Source organism: Peromyscus eremicus, chromosome 22, assembly GCF_949786415.1.
Source record: "Peromyscus eremicus chromosome 22, PerEre_H2_v1, whole genome shotgun sequence".
Taxonomy (NCBI): domain Eukaryota; kingdom Metazoa; phylum Chordata; class Mammalia; order Rodentia; family Cricetidae; genus Peromyscus; species Peromyscus eremicus.
The window spans coordinates 42282125-42307885 of record NC_081437.1 but is presented as its reverse complement, the minus strand read 5'-3'; the positions used below and the strand labels follow the sequence as shown (position 1 = coordinate 42307885).

General features: G+C 42.0%; 1 protein-coding gene across 3 annotated transcripts in view; it reads left to right on the top strand.

Moving 5' to 3' along the window:
* The first annotated feature begins 4087 nt into the window (after window positions 1-4087).
* Sntg2 (syntrophin gamma 2) overlaps window positions 4088-25761 on the top strand; it is a 200034-nt gene continuing 178360 nt past the window's right edge. For 2 of the 3 annotated variants that reach the window (XM_059248532.1, XM_059248530.1), the window contains exon 1: window positions 4088-4201. In XM_059248532.1, the coding sequence (XP_059104515.1) occupies window positions 4130-4201 (72 nt within the window). In that variant the 5' untranslated portion in view covers window positions 4088-4129. The remainder of the gene's footprint in view (window positions 4202-25761) is intronic. The other variant, XM_059248533.1, reaches the window with a different exon arrangement.

Sequence of the window (25761 nt, the reverse complement as noted above, 5' to 3'; positions counted from 1 at the left end):
CAAGTGATTTAATTAACATGATGAGAGTTGGGGCAGATTTAGCATCATGCCTTCTAGTCTGATGTATTGTGATATTCCTAATATATATATTCATATATATGTGAATATATATATATAATATATGAATCAAACAAGGAAGAGAGTTTAAACAAGCTCAAAATATCAAGACTAAGGCAATCCTTGTCACAGTAATACATGATCCTGAACTGGACCTAAAGACAAAGAAAGCCAAAGGGAATGACCTTCATTAGGAAAATCTGTATAATTTGAGTTAATCTTGGCTATATTAGCAAAAAAAATTCTGATTGTGAAGCATAAGCTTTCCTACACAAGGATGGGACCACAGTTTGGGTGTTGAATATCTCCCAGGCCTATGTGTCAAAGAGGCATTTTGAATATTTCCCAAGGCCTATGTCGCTGGGAGGCACTACACAAAGTAGGCAGGCCTAATGGTTGGTCTTTCAGACATTTGTTGTGTCCTTCTGATGTAGACAGTAGGACCTAAGCCCCCTCACCTCCTCCTCTCTTCTGCTTCCCAGAAATGGGGTGATCATATAGTTAACACTGACTGTCAACTTGGAGGGGCATAGAATCACCTAAGAGACAAAATTTTGGGTGTCACTGCACTAGAGACAGTAGGACCTGGGGAAATGAAGCCAAAAAATGAAGTAGACTAGTCCCATGCAATAGCCAACTTTATTCAGAGCCCCAGACAATTTATACTCTGAGGGTTAAGAAAGGTCTCATGAGTAAAGTTCTCATGAGTTCAAGCTGTATACAGTCACAGGGACGACCTACATGGTCAAAATCATGTTTTTCCATAAAGGCATAAACATTGAATTAAATAACAGCAGCAAGCAATAATGAGTAATCTGAAGTAAACTCACTTTTATTCTCTATACTTGGGAGGAGCATGAAAACACATTCCAAGAACAACTCCTTGTTTTGAAGAAACTGAGGTCATAAGACACTTGCCTTGTTTTTTTGGAGTGTTATCACAAGCACTCAGAATTCTTCTCATAGGACTCCATTCCTGGGCTGTGTTCTGGCATCTGGGCATGTTAGTAAGGGGGTTTCTAGATTGACTTAAGTGAGGTGAGAAAACACACCCTGAATGTGAGTGGCACCAATTTGTGTACTGGAGTCCTGGACTGAGTAAAAAGGAGAAATTGGGAATAGACCAGTGTTCATCTGTCTCGGCTTCCTGATTCTAGATGCAAAGCACCAGCTGCATCTAACATCCCACTGTCATGACTTCCTTACCATGATGGCTGTGTGCTGCATTTACAATGTTTCTGTTAATTTGGGATTAAGTTAATGGTTAAGGAGACACTGACTCACTGTGGAGCACATTCCAGAAAGAACTCTACATGCACCATGGAAACTTCTGAGTCAGACTGCAGGAAATTCACATCTAATAGCCCCTCTCAGGTTTTTGGATAAGTTGGTGTTTTACTGATACTTTTATGAAGTGAAGCTCTAATGTTTAGGAAATGAAGTAATACAACTCTTATGAGCAGCCCTAGCTCTGAATGCACAAAATCTGAGCTACTACAGTTAAAACCTGAACTGTATAGCTTCCCAAGGCAGCCCAGTGCATGTCAAGTATCCTGGATCAAGGATCATGGGATGAACACAAAAAGGGCTCCAATGAACACCAAGAAAGATAAAGTATTTATCAAATTAACTAATAATTAATTTAAATTTGATCAAAAGATACCCATGTTTATTTGCTTGCAATATTTGAATTAATATCCAATCTATCAACTCTAACATAATGAATTACCAAATGCTTGTGTCTCCTTCAGATCATGGGATGAATCTTCCCTTTGTAATTTAGGTAAAAGTCTCTTTAGAACTCTGATTTCTCAGAGACTGAACTCATGTGCTTTTGCTTTTCAAAATTCAACTTCAAATGAGTTACATGATCTCATACTTATGCTAGGTTTTTCTACAGACAAAAATTGCTTAATATTCCTTTTCCAGTCATCTAAGGCATGTATTTTATACTGGGCAAGCATAAAGGGATGGTTATAAGCCTCTTTGTCCATGAACCAAAGCTGTAGAACTGCAGGCTGAGGATAAATAAGACTGGGAAATCAGAAACCCCCTGCTCCTGTGCCTCTGGTTCACAAACCCAGGGCTGCTCAGTGGCCAATTGTAAATGGATTGTTACATATTTGCTTGTCTATCATGGGCCATATGAAAACCACACATTAGACTTCCCAGTTTCCCCAGCAGTGCAGCAGTAAAACCAACATGAGCATCTCAGGATGCCTGCCTGTGAGTCATAGGGCTGGGGCATAAGACCTGAAAAAGGAGGAAAATACAGCTTTGCTTTTTAATCGGGTGTTGGCAGGCCATTGGTGAGGGTGCAGGCATGCACAGTCTTAAAAGACTAGTTTCTGCCCCGGTCTAGCTGCAGCCTGGGTTCAGATCCTGAGCCAAGGAAGGGGCGACACTGAGAAGAAATAAAGTGTCCAACCACCAGATCAGTTTCACACAAGAGGTGTGCCCTGAACAGCTCCAGCCATCTTTATTTGTACTTCAAAAACAAGCATGTTTTCCATAGTAAAAAACAAGTTTTTCCCATCCTCCAACATTAGCCTCCAGCAAAAACAAATACGTCAAACATGTTTTTCCCAACTTTTACATCAAAACATCTTCAAACTCAGAACAACACTTATCATTTTGGTAACTTGGCCAAATACCGAGCCAGGTACATCCTGTCTTTACAAAACCAAGGGTGATAAACATAGGCACACATATTTTTTACAATTGCTATTTATTGTTCAAAACTTATTTACAGAAATAGGGGTGATCTACCTCCGATCCTGTCAGCACTGAATTGGAACACCTCTTGGGGTCTGAAGTGACAGCTGATGTCCCCAGACAAGAAACCTGAGAAGCATCAGCTCCCAAAGAATTTTAGGGGAAGATATTTGAGAAAAAAACGGGGTTTCCAAGAATGATTATATCTGTCCCATTCATGATTGACGAAATGACACTAAAACTGCCAAGAGAATCATCAATATTACAAGAGGGAAGAGAGCATGCAGGCCGTGCGGTCCCAGCAGTATCCTGTGCTGTCCAGAAGTCCACTGGTCCTTGCCGAGTGAGACTGTCCCCATGGGCTTTTGCCTCATCTGGAGACCCATTGGACAAGCACTCATATATTGGTCTAGTACTAGGCTGAATGGTTCCCAACAAGTTTCCATTTATATTTATACTAGGATAGTGTGGATCTATAAAACCCAATATTGCTTTTATATTTCTTTTGAAACAAACCTGATATGAGAAACTCTTAACTGAAACTGGTGACGAAGCTGGAGCCCTTTTGGAAAGTGTGGGAGGCAAGATGGAATCAGAGCCCCAGCCCCGTACATTAGAAGGAACCCTCACAGTGACTGGGGACTGGAGCCTAATTAGATACCAAGAGAGGAGCACACAGGAATGGAGACCACTGAGGTTGAAGGACTTGGTACTTTAGTATGCTTTCTTTTTCCAGAAAGTGGGTCCTGAAGCTTTCCAGGCCAGGTTATGGCGTGGAGATCCGCAAAGACCAAGAGGACCCAAAAATGTTGTCGGGGCAAAGCGTTACCACACTCAGAATCTGAGAAGCTTTGCCAGTGGAGATGGTCACCAAGCGTCTGTAAGTTCCACTGGTGGTATCCACAGGGAACAGCATCCTAGTCTCCAATGGTCCAGGTGTCCTCTTAGCCTTCCAGCTCTAAGGGAAGCACGCTTCTGACCCTGCCTCAGCTCTGCACTTTGCCGGCCCCGGTGGGGAAGTGATGGTCCCTGTAAGGAGGTGAGATCCCCACTTGCAGCTCTCACAATCCAGTACTGCCTGCACTGGCTGGAGGTGGAAGGGCAGAGCTGATGGGCCGGGTTACCGGGCATAAGGCGGGGCTTGATGGTAATGGGCGGAGCTTGATGGGCGGTGAGCAGGGTAGTAGGGGCCGGGCTGCTGGAAGGTGGGCGGGGTTCCGTGCCTGCCCTGATTGCTAGCGCAGTGGCTGCTGGCTCCGTCCGCCCCAGCCCATCCAGAGAGGGGCGCGGGCGCCGTGCAGGCGCTGGACTTGGGAGCTCCGGAGCCCGAAGCGCGCGCCTAGCCGCGTGGGCGGCGATGAGCGCCGAGGGATCGCAGTCCCTGGCCGCCCCCCGCGGACGTCCTAGTCACCTACTGGTGCCCGCGCGGGTGAGTGGGGTCCCCTAGAGGCCCTTTTCTGCCTCCCCTGACTCCCTTTGGTCCCCGTTTCCCCTCTTCTCCCAGCGCCCCCTCCTTTCTTCGCGTCCTTGTGTCCCCCTATCCGGGTGGCTCTTGTGGGCGGGGGTTGGCGCTGGGCCCTGGGCACAGTGGACATCACTAGCCCCTGGGCACTGCAACCTCGTCTTTCTTACATCACAGCTACCAGCATGCAGGGTTTGATTTTCTTATCTTGAACATCTGGGTCATGGGGCACAGGTGCTTTCCTGCGTGGTAACTATGGTCTTCCAGAGCGTGGGGTCTGGGCTTTGCCCAGCATTTCTTCCGAGGAATGGTCCCTCCTGCTCCAGGCAGGGGCTCTTGCAGCAACTCGGACACTGTGCAGGGGTTCTTGCTGTCCCCCTGATGGGGTGTGGTGCCAAATGCCTCTGCCTATCCCTTGGGCCACCAGCTCAGGACCTCCAGAAACCAAGGGGACGCTGATGGGCCAACTTTTTCGAGTCTATTTTAGCTCCTATCACCCCCCCCATCCTTATAAAACCAAAAAACAAAACAAAACAAAACAAAACAAAACAAACAAACAAACAAAAAAACTATTGATTGACAAAACCCAGAATTGTTGGCTTAAACAAAAACGGAAAGTTCTTGGAAACCTTCAAGTTGCCACCCACACGACACAACCGAGTGTTCTGGAAAGGGTGCAAGACAGCAGCTGTTTATCACGGCCTTAGGAAGCTGTGTGCCTGTGTCCTGGGGTGCAGTCACACCTCCTCTTTAACTTTGCTCAAGAGCCCAAGCCCTCAGCATTACAGGAGATGAAGGTCCTTTTACAGACTGGAGTGGCTGCAGGTGTCCAGTCTTCTGAAATAGGTACTGCACAGTGGTATGTTTAATGTGTTGAGACCAATGTATCTGCTTTGCAAGTTGTTCCATTCTAGCGATTCCTTCGACATCTTTAACGTTTTTGGTGGAATATGATGGGGTTTTGTTGTCTTGTTTTTTTTAAATACTTTGTGATATGAATAGTTACCCAACTACAGCAGACTCAAACCTTAGAAAATACACTTGGATTATCCGGAAATAGTAGAAAGCAAGTGCAGAAGCTCATGAGTCGCTAACTTTCTGTATTATTCTCGGGACTTTAATAGGGTGTCCTCCCACGGTGCATTTTGGGAAGTATTATTACAACAAGTCTTGTTAGTAACTCCTGTAATTAGAGGAAAATTGAAGTGGTTTATTCTACTTTGAACCTACCCATGAGTTTTGGCAGACTTCAGTTTTAAGCGCATGTGTTACCTGGAAGCCTTCAAATAGGCTCATTGAACTCCATGTCCCTCGCTAAGTTGCTAGGCAGCACAAGACCTGCTCAGTGCCTCAGGTGTAACAGCAGCCTTGATGATGTGAAATGGCCCATCAGAACTGTCCTTGAAGGAAACTTTTGCCACCATTGAGGCCATGCACTTCAGTAATATGCAGAACATACCTGAGATTTACTGTGGTACGGTGTTAAGTCTTAATGAGTGAGGCTCGAGTTCTTATTCAAAGTAAATCTTCCAAGTTTGACATTTACACAATCTCAGCATCCCAACATTGTGTCGACTGTCTTCATGTTGCAGCATTTGAACCTTTGGTGGGTGGTGTTTCCTTGTTAATCACTGGAGCATAGTCATCGAAAAACTCCTCAGTTTCTTAGCAATCACTATGCATAACATTACAGAGCTTGCAGTACCCAGCTATGCAGTCATTTAAGTTAACAGAACTTAGTGCATCTACTTAGGAAAACATAATTATAAAACAAATATGGTACTGAATCTATTGTATTACTGCTTTTAATTTTTTTGTCTGAAGTCAAAAGTTTAACATATTCTTTATAATGGCTGCTTGAGTCATGGCAACTGGGTTGGGTTTGGTGTTTCACACACTTTTCTAAGTTAGGTCAGTTCATGAAGTTCTGTTTGAGGATCAGCCATCTCATTGATGGAGAGTCTGCAATTCTAAGCAGAACTTGAGTTTACTGAGTATTTTCTGTTTTTAAGTGGTCATTCTTCATTCCACAACAGTGTGAGCTGGTAAACTGCAGTTTCATAGGATGACGTGCCCTGCCCATGGGAAGGTGCGCTTATTAATGGTAACACTTAGCCACTTTTCTAGCGCTGCCATTGCTGCAGGATGAGTTAGGCAGGTACTGTAGGATCCACCCATTGTTTCCTGCTGCTGTTATGTGTCCTTCCTTCTTTCAGACACTTTTGATCTCACCTATGGAATTTTTTTTGGTACCTGTGACGTCATAGGTCAAATCCATGTATTTTAAAGCAGGGTATTACCTGGTTTTACCAGGAGACATGTCGCACAGTGAACATTTGAACAGGACCTAATTTGGAAAACTGTTTACTTGTCAAAAATATCAGAAATGAAATTTTATCTTTTTTTGAAATATGTAACAAATCTATTATATCTACATAGTTTTCAGTTTTAATATAGATATATTTTCCAAGGCAACTCACACAACCATCTTTAGAGAGGCTGGAGGAGGTAGCATTGCAGCACAGAATGAGAGGTAAGCTGTTGCACCAGATTCTTTGTTATTAAATGGTTACATTCTCTGGAGCCTGGTTTTGTGCTCTGCTGTGAGCATAGGTAATTAATTACATCAGGTAGGGTGAGTGACAGTTAAGAAGGCACTTCCCTTTCTTCCTGCTCCCTGTGCCATGCTGTGCTGGTACCCAGGGGATGCACTGGATTTACAGTGTGAAGATGGACTCACTGATTAGCATTGGAGAAAACTAGCAACCCCAGCCTGGGAAGTCCATGGACCCGCTTCTCACCTGTAAACTCTCCAGAGCAATTCTTATGGTCACTTGGATTCTAATACCAATCACCCTTAGCAATTAATTGTCATTTAAAAATTACAGTTTCCATATAATCAGTGTAGTACATCTTGGTGTTATGATATATGCATACATTATGCGTACATTTAGGTGGTATGATCTCAGAACCTGGCTATTTAGTTAGATTGAGAATTTTGGTTGTATAAAATGAAATAAAGAAGGTTTCAAAAGTCCTTCTAGGGAAAAGACAATAATTTCACGGAAAAGGCACTTGGGTTTTTTACTCGTGAGCTCTTTCCCTTGTGGTCCAATAAGCCTATGACTGGGATTGGAAATCTTGCATTGTTTTCTGCTAACAGGAGGTGGTGCTGTCTCCTAGGCCTCACTGGAGTCCCATTCAGACCTTGGAAACAAGCCGGCTTATCCCTTCTATTTCTGCACTAAGCTCCCCTTGCTGACTTGATCCCCACTCACGGACATTCCTGGCTTCCTCTGGGAGCATCTGCTGTTGTTCTTCTCTACCCCCAAGGACGTACAGGGCATCTTTGCAATCCTATCCTGCCGGTGACAATGACTTCTAACACTACCATCCGGCACGCTTCAACACATGCTATTAAAAAGTGCTGCAAGGATTTGAGATTCTTTTTCAGTTTGAATGTCCTTGCTAAATATTTCTTTTCAGATCTGGTATTATTATTCATCCGTTACATTTTTATTAGGCAAATAATTAAGATTTAAGGAAAATGACTATGCCTTTTAGCTTATTTAAGGCTGTAATTGCAAAGTTATAAAAATGTCAGGTTATATTTTTAACACATAAGGTATTCTAATTTCAGAGACTACTTACTCCAAAATTGCTGAATTTTCATTCTGTTTAACCTGTTTTATCTCCATTATCTTTACTTGCCTAATACATTATCTGTCTTACTATTTACAGTATTTTTTTTTTTATTGTGGAAGAATGATGCTGATTCTAAACTGTCAGCATTTTGACTTTCCCAGCTGGGATAGGCACCAAAATCCATTTGACATTTGGATAGATCCCACTTGATTACAGCACTGATTTGTATTACGTTAAATATAAGCACACACGACATTGTACGCTCATTGACTTCCTTGTTGAGGATTTATTTCTCTTATCACTGTTCCTTGGACCCCAACTCTAGGAACAAATGTACAACTTACTCCAGACAGTAGTAAAGTCATTTATGCACTGACCAATGAAAAATAAATGTATCTATTTTTATTTTAATTGAAATAAGTGGGTGATAAATCACATGGCACAGTTGAATTCCATTCCTAGAACTGATTCTAGCAGGCAGAGATTTAAATGATAGTACTTCATTATAGGTAAAATATAACCATAGTATCACACCCAGCTCCACAATAAAACTTTGATTTTACCATTGAAATATTTAGGAAAAACAGTCCATATTTGTGGTGTGGTATAAGTGCCAATAATTCCAATAAGATTTATGTTATTTTCCATGAGAAACAAATATTTTGCATCTAGGACAATTCCCACACTGTTGGCTGACTCAGCTTTTAGAAGTTGAACAAAAAATTCCTCCTCCTCGTGCCCTTTCCAAGATGAGGTAAAGGAGAGGGAGTGGGCCACCCCCAACTTGTGTCCCCAATTCTATGATTCTTTCTACAGTGGCAAGAGGTATTGTGCTGTGCTCCACTTGCTGAGCATGTCCTCTGTCCCACTGAGGACAGGGTTGACCCCATCGCCCCAGTCCCAGAAGTCTGTGCGTTTGTCTGAAGGCAGCTTCACAGCTTCTCAGCTTCAGGGTGTGTTGTTGACTGCTCCTCTTCTCTTTCTGTCCCTGTAATAGGGTGACTGTTCCAGTTTTGTTTTCACATTGGGGTATATGGGATGGCCACTGGAAGCTATCCCATATATTTTGTATTATTTCTTGCTGGCCTGGTCCTGGGCCTCCCCGAATTATGCCACTATTGCCTTCTGTGGACCCCAAAGCTGTCTACAGCCCCTCTGATTGGACCAGCTCTGCTTGAGGGTTCACAGAAAACATCTTCAAGGCTTACCTTCTACTATAACCCTGGACTGGGTTTCCTCTCTGATGTTGACATGTCTGAGCATCACATAGAATCAACCACAAGCCTATGTTGACTATTGAGACTGGGCCCACTGAACTTTTGGACTCTTGGTTTTCCAACTTTTCTTGGGTAGTTTCATTTCCTGAACAGTCATTTTAGCCTGCTCTTCCTCTAGCTTCCCTGTCACTGGCTCATGATAGTTTCTGTCTCAGCCAGGGCCTCCCACCAGCATCCCCTGCTGTCTGTATGCTCTGCCCACATGCTGCCTTGTGCCATCCTTAAGAGCAGTGTGCCTGTGCTAACCTTTAGGAAGGGACAGCCCCAGCTCTGATAGCAATATTATCTCTAAATGAGTGGAAATTATGCCCCTTTTCTTAGGAGGAGGCAAGCCTGGGGTATCACTTTTACTCCCAGGTACAAGAGCCAGTTAATTCCATTGTGTTTATTCATAGCAGTCACTGCTATGAATGAGAGGGAAAAGCTCCATTTCTGATTCTTGATCATTTATGAAACTTTTAGCTTATTTATGCTTCAATAGAATTATGCCATTTTTATTTTATAGTAGCTAAATTTTAATTTTACACATTAGTATAACTGTTAATAGTTAAATGTAATTTATTCTGTTCCCAATGCTGGAGATTGTCTTAGTGATTTCTTCAGGTAATTATGCTCTTCCAAATGGCTCTATCAGTTTGACTTTTTGCACTGTAATTACCTGGAGTGTTCATTATGTACCTAGTGATGTGAAATTACTTTTCCTACCTTAAATCTGGGGTGTTCAGAATCCACAGGGGCCAGAAACATCCTATTGAGAAGCACATGCTGGTGCTGTCCTTGTCGACATGGGTTACATTCTCTTAGTTATTTCTAGTTTTTGGGAGATATGCCATCTTATTAATAGTTAAACGTACACCCTGTGTTTGGTACCACTGTGTCTGTTTTCACCAAGCATTGTCTTTTGGCTGACACTGGAGATTTTAGAAGATCATGCTACCTTGTTGTAATATTACTTGTTTCACAGTAAGACTTCAGTTCTAGCTTTTTTTTTTTTTTAAAAAAAAGGTTGTGTTTGCAACATCATAGATACTATCTTTTCTTGGTGCCACCAGAAAAAATGGCTATAGTACTTCTGTGCATTGAGAGAGGAATGGAGAGTCTGTGGAGAATGAAACTTTGTGATGCTGAGGAGAATAATGCCACTTAGAAAATGCTGTATGATTGATTGCGAATGTGACCATATGCACACATGTATAACTTACAGGACACAACTGAGCTACCCAGGTGTAGCTTGAGTTTTTCTCTCAGGGGACTGCCAAGCCCTGGCAGTCCCGTAGCCCACTTATAAAATAAACACACAGACGCTTATATTATTTAAACTGCTCGGCCATTAGCTCAGGTCTACCATTGTCTAACTCTTACACTTATACTCAGCCCATTTCTGTTAACACATGTTGCCACGTGTTCCGTGGCTTTACCTGTTGCCTTTACATGCTGTTCCCTGGACGGCAGGCTGGCATCTCCTCTCTGCTTCTGTCTGACTCCAAGGTTGCATTTATCTTTGTTGTTTTAGGACACTGGCTTCACCATGTAGCCAAAGATGACTTTAAACATCTGATTCGCTTGCTTATCCCTCCCAAGTGTTAGGGTTACAGGTGTATGCCATTGTATTCAGCTTCCCAGCAGACTGAAGTTTCAATGAGCAGATTCCTTGTCTGTGCTTGTGACCAGTGTAACCAGGGATACATGCAGAGTCCACTGAGAGAGGTCTGCATTTGAAGAACAGAACACAGAAGCTGTGCACATTTTATGACTATTGTGAGGGGGCGTTTTATGACACAGGAGTGTATCCTTTAACCAGGTTAGTGATTACACTGATAAAGGAGGCACAGAGGGAGGGGCTCTCCCTCTTTGGTAGCCTCTTTTGTTTGGGTTGAGGAGTCTGTGAGCCAGTCAATAACATGAGAACTAGAGATGAAGGAACAGCTGGTGTGAGAGTAGAGAGGGAGAGGAGACAAGGCTGTAGAGGTTGCAGAGACTTACCTGTTCAGCCTCAGGGCTTGCTTGTGTGCAGCATGTTCCACACAGGTACACATGTGTCACACATTCAAGTTACACATGTATGCTATACCTGTATGTACCACACATGCATACTTCAAATAATTGTACATGGCACACATGTGTATACAATGCACATGTTATATACATGGACACAACATGTATACATGTATACACATTACACATATGCATATAACATATATTTCTTTGTATCTGTGCATGTACATAGCACATACATCTGTATATCTGCACAAGTATATGTACAATAAACAGCATGTTTATCAACATTCATATAGGTTATGTACATACACAGCACAGAGAGCAATCATGTACAGTGCACACATGCTTGAAACTCAGCACACACATGTAGGTAACACAGAGATGGAGACCACAAATGTTTTTTTTTTTTTTTTTTTGGTTTTTCGAGACAGGGTTTCTCTGAGTAGCTTTGTGCCTTTCCTGGGACTCACTTGGTAGTCCAGGCTGGCCTCGAACTCACAGAGATCCGCCTGGCTCTGCCTCCCGAGTGCTGGGATTAAAGGCGTGCGCCACCACCGCCCGGCAAGACCACAAATGTTTACTCAACACATTTACTCATGTACTATGCAGAGCACACATGTGTACACAGTACACTTGTCTGTGGAGTTGGGGCTATTAGAGTTAATGTTTCTATTTCCATTGTATATCAATAGTGGAAGAGATTCAGGGTCATAATGCCTGCTCAGAAAGACAGGGGACTCATAGAAGGTGGTACAGGTACATTTTTTTAGTGTACAGTGCAGTTTTGAAAACCTAGAACCATTACTGTTCCTGCTGAAGTCTGCTGGGTTCTGACAAACTGAGGTAGGCTTCCCCATTGAGGGCTTCTTTGACAAAATATTCAGTGTGTCTGGGAAGCCTTCAGCTCTGCTGCTTCCATAGGGAATAGAAGTATGGCCCCCTAAACTTAAAGCCACATCTGCATTTGTGCAGTCATGGAAGTGTACGTAGGTAATATTGCCTTATTCAGAGGGTGTGACTGAGACATTTTTTTTATAACGTGTAAGTGTTAATTGACAAAATGTGTATATATTCAGAGTATACAGTGTGATCTTCAATCTTCATTATATGGATACCCATGTGTACTAACTACAAAGCCAAATTACTTAACACACATCACCTCCTACTTTTACCATTTGTGTGTGTGAGTATGTGTTTGTGCAGCCAGGGCACTTAAGGTATGTATGTATCATCTCAGCAAATTGCAAGTAGCATACAGCCTGTTTGCTCCAGCCAGTGTCTTCCCCGTTCTCTCCTCCAGCTGTTGGCATCCACTGTTTCTCCCTCTGCTTCTCTAGCTGTTCCTGCTCCACAGGCATGTGAGTCCACAGGCTTTCCTCTAAGTTAGGGATTCTGAGAGGATCCACTCAGGAATGGTCTGAGTGGCATTTAACAGGGCACGTGGACTCTGGTGCTAGGAAGAAGGGAGCCTGAGGACTTGGGAGGCCATGCCGAAGCAGAGAGGAATATGAGAATGGAGCTGTGAGTCTTTCAGTGCTGAAGAAGGGAGGCAGAATCCTGTATAAAAGAGCCAAGGAGTTTGATCTTGAACTTCTGAATACAGAACTATAGGGAAAAAATAAGAGATTTGGTGGTTGTTGGAAATATTGTCACAGTAACATTAACTACACACACCTGCCCCCCCCCCCAAAAAAAAACAGGAACACATGGTTTTCAATGATTTACATGCCTGTACTAGTTGGTTTTGTGTGTCAACTTAACACAAGATTGTAGTGGTATTGTGTTCCCCAAAATATTGTGCACCCTTATAAACTTATCTGGGGTCAGAGACAGAACAGCCACAATATTAAACATAGAAGTTAGGTAGGGGTAGCACATGCCTTTAATCCTAGCATTCCAGAGGCAGAAATCCATGTGTTCAAGGATGCAGCCAAGCATGGTGACTCACGCCTTTAATCCCAGAAAGCGAGCCTTTAATCCCAGGGAGTGATGGTAGAAAGCAGAAAGGTATATAAGGCGTGAGGACCAGAAACTAGAAGCATTTGGCTGGTTAAGCATTTGCCTGGTTAAGCTTTTAGGTTTTGAGCAGCACAGTTCAGCTGAGAGCCATTCAGATATGAGGACACAGAGGCTTCAGTGTGAGGAAACAAGATCAGCTGAGAAGTTGGCCAGGTGAGGTTAGCTGTGGCTTGTTCTGTCTCTCTGATCTTCCAGTGTTCACCCCAATAACTGGCCTCAGGTTTGATTTTATTAATAAGAACTTTTAAGGTTTGTGCTATACAAGATAGAGTCATCAGAGAGGAAGGAGCCTCAGTTGAGAAAATGCCTCCATGAGATCCAGCTGTAAGGAGTTTTCTCAATTAGTGATCAATGGGGGAAGACCCAGCTCATGGTCGGTGGTGCCATCCCTGGGCTGGTGTTCCTGGCTTCTATAAGAAAGCAGGCTGAGCAAGCCATGAGAAGCAAAGTAAGCAGCTCTCCTCCATGGCCTCTGCATCAGCTCCTGCCTCTAGGTTCCAGCCCTGATTGAGTTCCTTTCTGACTTCCTCCAATGATTGACTATGATCTGGAAATGTAAGCCAAATAAACCCTTTCCTCCCCGACTTGCTCTTTGGTCATCGTGTGTCATCACGTGTCGTTGCAGCAGTAGAAATCCTAAGACAATGCCTTTGGTTGCCTTTGAACAATAGACAACTCTCCTGAAAGCCATTAGAAATATTTACATAGTTGCCAAGGTGTACCTAGTGCTATGCTGTGAGAACTTTTTGCAGAGCTTCATGATTTTTGTTAGTGCCAGCCCTTCGGGTGGGCATGGTTGAGGCTTGCCACTTACAGATCAAATAAGGACAAATGTCCTTGACTGTCCAGCCAGCAGCTGCATCAACAGCTGGCTACAGAAGGCCCCTCTACATCCTGTGTATACCTAAGAGAAATGATACTAAATAGACCTGTTTCTATTAGCCAGGATCAATAAGATTAAGAAGATCAGAAACCAGCAGGGAAGGAGGGACCCCTTTGTCTGCCTTTGGGTTTGAATTATTCTCATATTCTCATGCTTGAATGCTTGTTTCCAGTGACTAATGGTATTTGGGGAGGCTGGGAAGCCCCTAGGAAATGGACTCTAGATGAAGGGGTGGGTGTTTGAAGGTGATACTCACTCCTGGATCCAACGATGTTCTGTCTGCTTCTTGGTTCATTCTGCCATTCATAGCAACTGCCTCATACTCCCACTGTTAAGGCTGGAGTGTGGCCCACCATGTGTTCACTGCCATGATGAATGCAAACCTCTGAAACAGTGAGCCAGAACAAAGATCCCCCACCCCAGATTGTTTCCGACAGGTATGTTGTTACAGTGACACAAAAGTGATGCGTCCACATTTGAAGTCAGTCACTTGTTTTCACTCTGGCTCACTACCACAGACTGCAAACAGCTGGTAGGTCAGGGAAGGTGGCCACTGGTGCACAGAACACACGTGCGAGGCCTTGTGAGGGGATACAAGAAAAGCTGAGTGCTGGTAGAATTTTATGAGAAAGCAACCATATGAATGTAAGAAATGTGAATGACACTTCTAGCTCTATGGTGGTGGCTGCCAATTTTGAGGAGGATTTTCCCTCTTGAGTTTACTCAAAAAATTGTTTCTAGTATGCTTTTACAATATGGAAAAGTGAAATGGATAAAAATACTTTATAATTCAGTTTATAGTTTCTAGTATGCTTTTACAATATGGAGAAGTGAAATGGATAAAGATACTTTATAATTCAGTTTATAGTTTCTAGTATGCTTTTACAATATGGGAAACTGAAACTGATAAAAAATACTTTATAATTCAGTTTATAGTAATAAAATACTTGGTTTAATACAGTTGTAAAATAGAATATCGTCTTGGAGAGTTTTTTATTCTATATTAAACTTCTGTTTATAAAGTGTTTTTGCTGCTTATTTTATTTATTTATTTTGGTTTTGTTGAGGTGGAGTTTCAAGCCTCACTATGTGGCCCAGGCTGGCCTTGAACTTGAGACATTCCTGTCTCAGACTCCCCAAAGTGGGGCTTACCAGGAGAACAGTGCCAGGCCTGGCTCTTTGTACGGGTTATCTTCTACTTTGTATTTCTTGGTGGTTATAACTACAGAGAGCAGTATTTTCATGTGAAAATGCCATGTTAAAAGTTTTATAAAGATATGACATTTCTTTGAAGCTGAATTGGCTTAGCTTTTGTAAATTTCCTGTAATTGCTTTAGAAGAAAAAAAAATCTAAAGTCAACACTGTCTAAATTGGTGTTTAGGATATGAAATGCAGTAGAAATTGATTTATAACTCAAAAAATGTTATAATGTAAAAAAATGTATTTTAAAAATAAATCTGTTCATTTAAAACCTAGAGAGATATGAAAAAGTACTGTGAACTTCCCAAATTGTTTTTATTTGAACTCTCTTAAAGTTAGAAAAATGTATTGTTTCTTAAATCTTAAAAGTATTTTGCTATTAATGTAGTTGTGATATCAAATGTGCATAATTGACATTTGGGATTTAAAGATAACAAAATACTTTAAGATTGGAGAAATTGGATTCCAATTTAGAGACTGCTAATAACCATGATAAGGAAATGAGTACACACACATAGGCTGACCCCCTTTTCTGTATACAAAATGGGTTGTTCTTTCTAGCAAAGGAAATAGGAAGAGCATCTAGTACTGTATTAAGGATGTTCATTACTCAGATTTAATGATAAAAAATAATTTCTAGGGCTGGCCTGGTAGAATTAGCCTGTAATCCCAGCAATTTAGGAGGCCAGGGCAGGAGGGTTGCAAAGTTCAAGGGCAGCCTGGGCAGCATAGTAAAACCCCATCTCAAAGTAAAAAGTAAAAAGAGGCCTAAGGATAATAGGTGAGTAATAGGGTACTTTGCCTAGATGAGGGGAGTCTCTCGGTTCTATCCCAGTCTGCAAATAAATAAATAAATAAGAATAAAGCATTTTTAGGTTGGGCTATGTTACAACCCAGAAACATTCTTTGGTATGAAGATATACCATGCTATTATGTTAAAAATAATCACAATGTTGGATGTGGAGCTGGTAGTTATAAGTGATGTATGCATGTTGTCGGGGGGAGAGGGTGCAGGGCAGAGATGAGATGGCAAAGTTGTCTGATTAGGGTAAAATACAGATCTTTCTGAAGTGACTGCCTCTGAGCAAGGATACTTCTCTGTGACCTATGTAATTATTCTCACATAGGAGAGGCCAGGCCTGGCCCAGGTCTCTGAAAATTCTAGGTGCCTTGGGTATTTCAGTTACTCCCTTTCAGCACTTCTGCCAAATTCTCTTATAACCTCAGAGAAGCTTGCTTTCTTATTAATGTAGGATCAAATACTTCTAGGTTGGCATTTTGTTGTTCAGAAAGAAAGAAGATAGGGTGTAGGGGAGTTTACTCAGAAGCTCCTGTGTGGGTGCCCTAGGATTAATTGTTGACTGTTGCGTTAAGCCCTTGGATTGAGAAGGAAGAAGAATAAGATGGCAGGTAGGGGGTCCATGTAGAAGCAATGTGAAGATGGCCAGACCAACTGACCTGGCTGGAGGCTGCTCTGAAAACTGCTATTCTGGGTAGAGTCCAGGACACCAGCCAGTGCTGCAAGCTGTGTTTTCATGCCACCCTCTGTGGTCTTCAAGCTTCTGAGGTCTGTGTGGGTAGTACATAACAGTACCTCAATTTAGAATGTGTATGAAATGTAGAAAAGCATTGGGAAGAAAGAGTTCCTAAACTCCATTTGCTTAGGTTGGCTGGGACACAAAGTAGTTCCTAATATCTATACATGTTCATCTGTTTTTATAAGTTGGGATCATTTTATTAAAGTATATCTTAGTTGTTTCCTGTTTAGATTGTTTTGGTTTATTTCTCCCAAATACTTATAATTTATGGAGTAGTAGTTAGCCATTTTCTGTATCACACATGGGATAACTGATCCTTCTTTGATAAACTGACCTCCTTATAGATTAACTGACCTACACCTGTGTTAACTGATCCACTGTAGGGTTAAGTGACCTGCTCTCTAATTAACTGAGCCACTCTAGGCTTACTTGTTCCATATAAGAGTTAATTTTCAGAGTGGGTTTTGGAGGGGATGTTCAGAACAACCCTTGTTCTGTATTGACACAGGACATTCTGATGCTTTCCCTAGTGAGTAGTGAAGACCCAGGTTTGTCTAAAAATAACTTCCAGAAAATGGCTTCTCTAGTCCTGCTGACATTTTTATAACACATTAGTGAACTTTGAGAACACCATAGAAAGTGGTGTTTGGGTGGTGTCTACTCTATGCCTTGGGTGATGGATTTCACACCATACTTATCCTCAATAATATCCTGGTTACAACCTGTATTTTGCTTTGTTACTAGCTTCTGTTGTGTGTGACTTTGAGCTGAGCAGTTCAGGCTGACATGAGGATGAGTACTCAGACTGACCTCAGCTCACTTCACACATGCACTTTTACTGCCCATGTGTCTATGAATCTACAAATGGGTGACTGGTAGAAACTCACCATGTCCTAGGGACTCCTGTCTTTGTTCTCTGGCAATGTCCAGTTGGAAGTCCTGACTATTTACAATCCTTAGTGTGAATCAGGTTGCATCTGTTGCTGCCTGTTTTCATTTTGGAGGTTTCTCAAGATGATAGCATCAGCCTCAAGGTGCCCTTCAGTGGCACTCAGAAATGGAATGGTGCATGTGTGGCAGCAGAAAAGAGTAGCCATCTTCAAGAATATGCTGTCCCTGCTGAGAAGGGTCTCTACCATGTCTCAGTGTCCCTCAAAATCCACCGATTCAACAATGCTCATTGTTATACCTACTCTACTCGCTCTAATAAAGGCTGTAGTAATTTTAAATAGAATTGATCGTGGTAACCTACACCAGTTTTTAGTGCCTCACTTTTTTTCTTTTCTTTTTTCTTTTTTTTTCTTTCTTTTTTTGGTTTTTTGAAACAGGGTTTCTCTGTGTAGTTTTGGTACCTGTGCTAGATCTTGCTCTATAGACCAGGCTGGCCTTGAACTCACAGAGGATTAAAGATGTGCACCACTGCCACTCGGTAGTACCTCACTTTCTGTTGGTGTACCGCTGTTGCTGGAATTTCTAGAGTGATAAATAATTGTGGCATGCAAAAAGGAAATTCCCATTTTGTTAGTACTCTTGAATGAACTAGAATGAAGTTTTATGTTCTCAACTACTTCAGATATCTGTGTCTTATTTGTTTCCCATTCTCATTTCTTTAACTCATGATTCTGGCTTTAGTGGCTAGTCCTCACCTCTTAATAAGGCTTATGGGTTACAGCCTATCCCATATCTGGCTTAAGGTGTCTGTTCCCTGACTTCTTATAAGATAGAAGCATCAGTCTCCTGCTCCCATTGCCACAACTATGAGCCCCTTTCCACACAGTGTCTTCTTTGGCATGATGGACTGAACTTCCTCAAACCTACAACTCAACTGAATCCATCCTTCCTTATCTTGTTTCTCTCACAGGAACAAGAAAAGTAACTAGTGAAACTACTGGAATTTGGTTTATCACCATGACTCTGTGTGATGTTTCCTTACTCAGTGCAAGATTACCATATAAATCCCGAGCTACACCTTCCTGAAGATCCTCCACCATAGAATTTATTTTCCTTGTTCCCGAGTTTTAGGTGTGGTCACTTTGTTTCCTTGGGGTTGTGTCATTTTGAGTTCAGTTTGCCTTGTTCTGCATGCATGCACATTCCCAAGGAAGCAGTGTAAATCAGTGGTGGTTGTTCAGAGTGGAGCTGCCGTCCAGTGTTGGGTGTAGCAGCGGCTGAGCTTGGTCAGCTAAGTATGGTAGAGGATGGTTGCCTCAATGTAGAGAAGCCCTGGCTCTGAGGGGCAGTTGGGGCACACTACTGCCTTGTAGCTTTGACTTGTCCCCGTTCCACTTAATCGTGACCTGTTTAACCACATTGCCCTAAATTGTAAAAGAGTGGGGTTTAGGCGCTGGCTCCTTGGAAATGGCATCAGCCTCCCCAATAGAAATAATCAGTTGAGATGAGTGTCTTACCTATGGCACAAAGCAGAGGTTCTGTGTCCCTTGGGTGGAAAGGTTGCGTTCTTTCAACTACTTACAATGCTAAGAAATGAAGCCAAGTAAAGAAAATCAGGTAATTCTATAAAAGAGACAGGAGGCGCCTTATCCTCACCTCTGATCTAATTGGGGAGAGGTATATAAATTAGAAAACTAAAAGTTTTATAACAAAAAAATGAGAAAAGAGAATGTTAAAAGAGAATAAGCACATTTTCCAATAAGCAGGAGTCTTATTCTGATCTGGTCATTGGCCTAACTCCTTCAGTAGCTGGAGATTTGGGAGAAGAGAGACAGGTGAATGTTGATGATTTTGGCTTTGAACATGATTCTTATTCTCTTGTTATTATAAAACTGAGTTGAGTTCCTGGTTCATGTCACTTTTTTTGATCTCAGAGATTTTGATGTTGCAACTTTTACCACTCTGTGTTTTGAGATTTTAAAACACCCACAGTTAGACCTCATTATTTGAGAAATGTTCAACATTAACATGAATCTAAACCTCTTTTTCTTTATAAAGTAAGCACTATTGGAAATGAAAAATTACTATACATAAATTGAAATAGAATGATATGAGAAATTCCAAATTGCATTAAAATATAAATAGATATTTATCTTAAAGCAGATAAGAAAGGCAGCATGCTCCAAAGGGACAATTTTTTTTATTTACATGGGTACATGATTTTCTCAAATTTGAAAATATTAAAAAACATTTGGTCAAAATTCCCAGGTTAGCAGGTGGCTGTCACATTGCCTAAATTGTATGAGGACTTGTATGGAAGTCATTTGACCCTGGATATACCTCCCTCTGATATTTGACAGCTGTGCTCACAACTGAATTAATAAAATTAATTATTAATAATGAGTGCATCTGGATTGACTTCTGAAAGGTGTACATTTGAAAACACAAATATATTGGACTCAATGTATTTGAGTTTATATATTCATTTTACTAAGTTGAGCCTTGGTGTCTCTTTCCACGCTATTTTTTAACTGCCTACAACAGTGGGTGGTTCCACAGATGCCAGGAAAGTATCTGTGGGAACAGTAAATGCTAAAGTATCTTCACTTAAAACTGACTTCAGAATTTTTAAGTTGTAGTGGTGACTCTTATTGGATATCATAAGTCCACTGGAAAGGGTTTTGTAAAAAAAGACTCACAGCCAGGAAAACCCACTGCATGTTCTTAGAAATCTCACTTCATTACTTTTGTTTTATTCTAAAAATGAGTATCAGTTTCCTTGAGTTTTTGGGTAACACCCTGGCTCTGAGGCCTTACTCTCTTTCTTGCAGTGTTCAGACACCAGTATGCCCCTGCACCCAGGCATTACTTGTGTATCATCATCTCTTAATGAAGCTCTGAGTAGATGAATAACTACATTGTGCCTGTGACTTTTGAGAAATAACTTGCTCATTCCTATAAAAGAAATCTCCATTGAAACAAGCCTTCCTGTAATTAATTGCACACAAAACTAATGAAGGTGCTTTTTGTTACATTTTCAAGTGTTAAAATAGGAACTGTTTGGGGACTGTGAGATACATCAATGTGGCCTTTTGCAAGACCTTACAGCACTACTTTATCCAGGGAATCTGATGTTGGCTTCAAGTGCCTTCAGGCTTTTTGTAGACTGACTGCCTCAGTGACTTTTCTTTATACTGATACAAAACATCTGACTGATACATTTTTTCTTTTCTTTTTCGTTAAGAAATTTTCTATTCATTTTACATACTAACCACAGATGCCCTCCCTTCCCTCCTCCCACCGCCATCCCAACCCCCATTCTCACTTCCTCCAAGGCAAGGCCTCCCATAGGGAGTCAGCAGAGCCTGGTACATTCAGTTAAGGCAGGTCCAAGCCCCTCACCCTGGACCAAGGCTGTGTAAGGTGTCACACCCTAGGCACTGGACTTCAAAAAGCCTGTTCATGCCCTAGGGATGGATCCTGATTCCACTGCCAAGGGACCCCTTAAGCAGATTAAGCTACATAACTGTCTTGCTTATGCAGAAGGCCTAGTCCAGTCCCATGGAGCCACAGCTATTGGTCCGTAGTTCATGAGTTCCCACTAGTGTGGTTTGTTTATATCTGTACATTTCCCCATCATGATCTTGATGCCCCTTGCTCATAGAATCCTTCATCTCTCTCTTTGACTGGACTCCTGGAGCTTGGCCTGGTGCTTGGCTGTGGATCTCTGCATCTGCTTCCATCAGTTACTGGGTAAAGGCTCAATGATGACAGTTAGGGTATTCACTAATCTGATTACCGGGGTAGGCCAGTTCAGGCACCCTCTCTGCTATAGCTAGTAGGTGGGGTCATCCTTATGGATTTCTGGGAGCTTCCCTAGCACCTGGTTTCTCCCTATGCCCATGGTGTCTCCCTCTATCATGGTATCTCTTCCATTGCTCTTCCATTCCATCCCTGTTCCAGCTGGACTATCCTGTTCCCTTATGTTTTCATCCCCCATCCCCTACCCTCCATTGCACCCTCATCCTCAGTCTACTCATAGAGATCTCATCCATTTCCCCTTCCCAGGGTGATCCATGTGTCCCTCTTGTGGTTCTCCTTGTTAGCTAGCCTCTCTGGAGCTATGGGTTGTATTCTGGTTATCCTTTGCCTTTCATGACTGATACATTTTTAGTCTTGATTTGGTATGTGTGTGGCAGAGGGTATAGTCCGTTGCAATAGGAGCATGAGATAACTAGTGACATTACAGCTACATTCTGGAAGCAAAGAGGGAGGGTGAAGGGGAGGGAGGGAGAGAGAGAGAGAGGAAGAAAGGGAGGGAGGGGTTGGTAGTCAGGGAGCTGGCTTTCTTTGTTGTCCTCTTTTATTTAGTGCTGGACCCATTAGATGGTGCTACTCACATTCAGGGTGGGTCTTCCCTCCCCAGCTAAGTCTCTCTGGAAATACCTTCACAGATCCACTCAGAAATGTCTCCTAGTTAATTATAATCCCATCAAATTGACAATGAAAATGGACTATCATAGATTGCCTCAGGAAAGTTTAAACCAGAAAGTGAGTGAGAGGTTCAGGACTATCCACTCAGCTGGTCTGGTTGAACCTCAGGTCTCCCTCCTGTTCAGTTAACTACTCTGCTGGTTAGGTCACCAGTGGACTCCTACCTGCATCTGTGAGCCCTGGGCCCCTATGTCATGGCCACAGAGTATGCTATGAGCAGGTTGCCCTCCTTGTTCTGGACTCCAGGTGCAATTCTCATAGCTCCATTGTGAAGCCTGTGACTTCCTTCCTTCTAATGACCCATCTGGTCAGCTGTATTGTGGATCTGCTTTTTACAGATAGTCTCTGACACAGAAGTATGAGTACCCAGTTCTGTAATGTAGAGGCTCAAGGCCACATTCCTGTGGCCCTTTCCTCTGTAAGCACCCTGATCTTTCCCCTGTAGTGCTGTGAGAATTGTGGGTATGTTCCTGAAGGGCCACAGGGTTCTGTTGTCTAGACTCCTTCTTGTTCAGGTGCCATATGGCAGTTTTGGTGACAAACACTTTTCTGTAGGAGGCCAGCTCTTCCTGTCCCAGTTACTCTTTCTAGCTAGGCACATAGCTATACCTTCAGGCCTTGGCTGCTGTATCCTCTAGATGACTCAGGTGTCCCAGGTTGGATGGGCTGGGGCTGAGATACAGACCACCATTTCTGTCACTACTCTGCAATAAGTGTGAACTTCTGTGTGTGTGTGTGTGTGTGTGTGTGTGTGTGTGTGTGTGTGTGTGTTGTGGCATCCTGTAGAGTTGGATCAGACACTACTTCTTGTCATTACTGTGGCATTACTCTTCATCATTTGGATCCTTGGGAAGTCCGTTTTAAATTAACATTCGATATTGAGCAAGATCTTCCTCATGCTAGGCAAACACTGGACAACTGAGCTACTACATCCTCAGCCCTCTTTTTTCTTTTATTTTGAGATAAGAGTTGCACTGATTTTCTCATGCTGGTCTTGGATGCATTATGCAGTCCAGGTAGGCTTTAAAATTGCAACCCTCCTGCTTCAGCCTCTCAAGTAGCTGGGATGACAGACCTGCATCATCAGGTTCAGCTATGTGGGGTCTTTTTTAATAAAAGATTTTATTTTGAGTATGAATGTTTTTCCTGCATGTGTGTGTACATGTCTGATTCTTGGGGAGGCCAGAAGAGGATGCTGAATGACATGGAGCTGGAGATACAGATGGTTATGAGCTGCTATGTGGGTGTTGGTTAGGGGAAAAACCTCACTCAATCACAGTATGGTGTGTGTAAGAGAGAGAGTGTGTGTCTGTGATACTCATTCACTTTGCAAAAATCGTTGTTCCTAGTATTCCTCATCAGGGTTCTAAAATCCACATGCTCTTTAGGGGTGTTATACAGTTCCTCATTATGGTGAGTCCTCTTTTCTTTTCTTCTTTCTTTCTTCCTCTCTTCCTTATTTCTTTCTTCCTCTTATTTGTTTGTTGTTTTCTCTCTCATGCTTTCTTTAGTGCATTACTAGTTTCAAAATTTTTTGTATATTTTTCTTGTCTTTGAAGTTTATTGGATTTTTTCTCTTACTATTTTCTTCTTACTCTTCCTTATTTTGGAGGTTATTTTGCTTTATTTTTTCTTCATACTTTAGATGGAATCTCATACAATTGATCCAACTCATCCCTTTGCTCCTACTGGTAAGCACTTAATAGTACATATTTCTACTAGGCAGTGTATCCATTGCTTCCAGAAGCCTCTCAATTTAGTTCTTTTATTCTTTACAAAACTTTATCCTAGTAGGTCCCAAACTTCTGTCCATTATGGAGGTCTGTTTGCAAAAATGGACTGTGGCTGGACTTAGAACTGTGTCCACACTCCCCCGCCCAACAAGGAGATGGTGTACAGTTTGTGCAGATGACATGGTTTGGGCTGAGAACCACCTTCTCCTGGGATCTGCAGTCTTGGTATGTGCCAGCTGAAGATCTCTGCAGGATGAGCACAGCAGAAGCCTGTGCTGTTTGTGCTGCTGTGTATAATCTTGGTGGAAACATCACACCTGTGTCCCTTGTTACTGTGATTCTTGGGAAGAGTGATTGCAGGCTACTGAGGGCTCCTATAGACTGGGTGTCTTCCCTCAAGATCCAGCATAATCCTTGCTAATTTTCTAGGGTACACCTCAGCTCAGTCCCTGATTCCCCACAGTAGCTTTTCTAACAGTGTTACATCATGGGCTAGAGAAAGTCATGTGATATTCTTTCTGTACATGTGGTATTTCTGTTTATTTAATAGTATGAATGGGGGCACACTTTGTGTAAGATTAGTCCTTATGCATTTTCAGAATTGGTTTGATAGTTTTGAACATTATTTATCTTCATGGATGTTTCAGGTGTACTTGAAAAATGTGTATTCTGCAAGTTTTTTTGTACAGATGTCACTAATAAAGTTGTATGGCAATTGGCTCTTATCTTCTGTATCTTTGTTGATTTTCAGTCAACTTTTGTTACACTAATTACTGAGAGAAAGAAACAGAAATCTCCACTGTAGCTCATGACTTTTTCTATTTCTTTTTGTACTTGTTTGCTTTTGCTTTGTATGCCTTGAAGTGTTGTTGGATGCATATACTTTGGGACTATAATTTTATGAATGAATTCTACCATGCACTGAGGGTGATAGTCCAAGAGAATGTGAGATAACAAGAAAATGTGTGTCTGTCCCCACTCCTAGAACTGTCATGCCTCCAATCAGGAAATGCCTGAGAAGAGCACACTGGAAGCAAACATTTCCAGAATTATTAAAATGTATATTCTTCAAGAACTATGAAATTATTGCTTTTCTGGTCAAGCTTGGTAGGTAAATGCCATCTGATATTTTTGGAGGACAATATTGAGAACTTTAATTCTTATCTAATAAGTGACTAAACAGGAGTTTTTGTGGATGCCATAAACAGAATCAAGTCTGAGTTTATTCTGCCTTGCATAATTTTTCACTCACAAATTAAAGGATGTTCTGTGTGACCTGCCTCCAGTTTGGGGTAGGCTTTGTGTTCCCATGTGTAGGGATTAGTTACAGACACATTATTATGCCACTCTTTTTTATTAAGAATTTAGAAACTAGCTTTGTATTGGGGGGGGGGGGCGGAACTCCTAGGCATTGTTAAAATGAAACTGAATATTTCCTTCCCAACCAGCAGTTGTCAGAAACTCGCTGAAGTAGAAGATGAACACAAGCTTTGTAGTTTCTGTGAGAAGCACATGACCACACAAGTAGCTGCTGATGCTCTAGATAAAGAGTGGAAGGGTTATATGGTCTGAATCAGTGAAAATGACTGACAAGGTTTTCCCATGAATTGGTGTGTCTTAACCCATAGCAGAATGTGCATGATATTGCGTAAGGGACATTTCTATTATAGACATTCCTATTATAGAATTATAAATTCTAATTATTCTAAGGATAATTAGAAAGAAGAACTATTCATGAGTGTATCATAGATTCCAATCTGAGTGTTCTCAACTTGGTTATTGTAAAGAGGGTGGGAGAAAGGAGAATATTCCTGGACTGACAGATACTACTGTGCTTCAGTGGCTGGG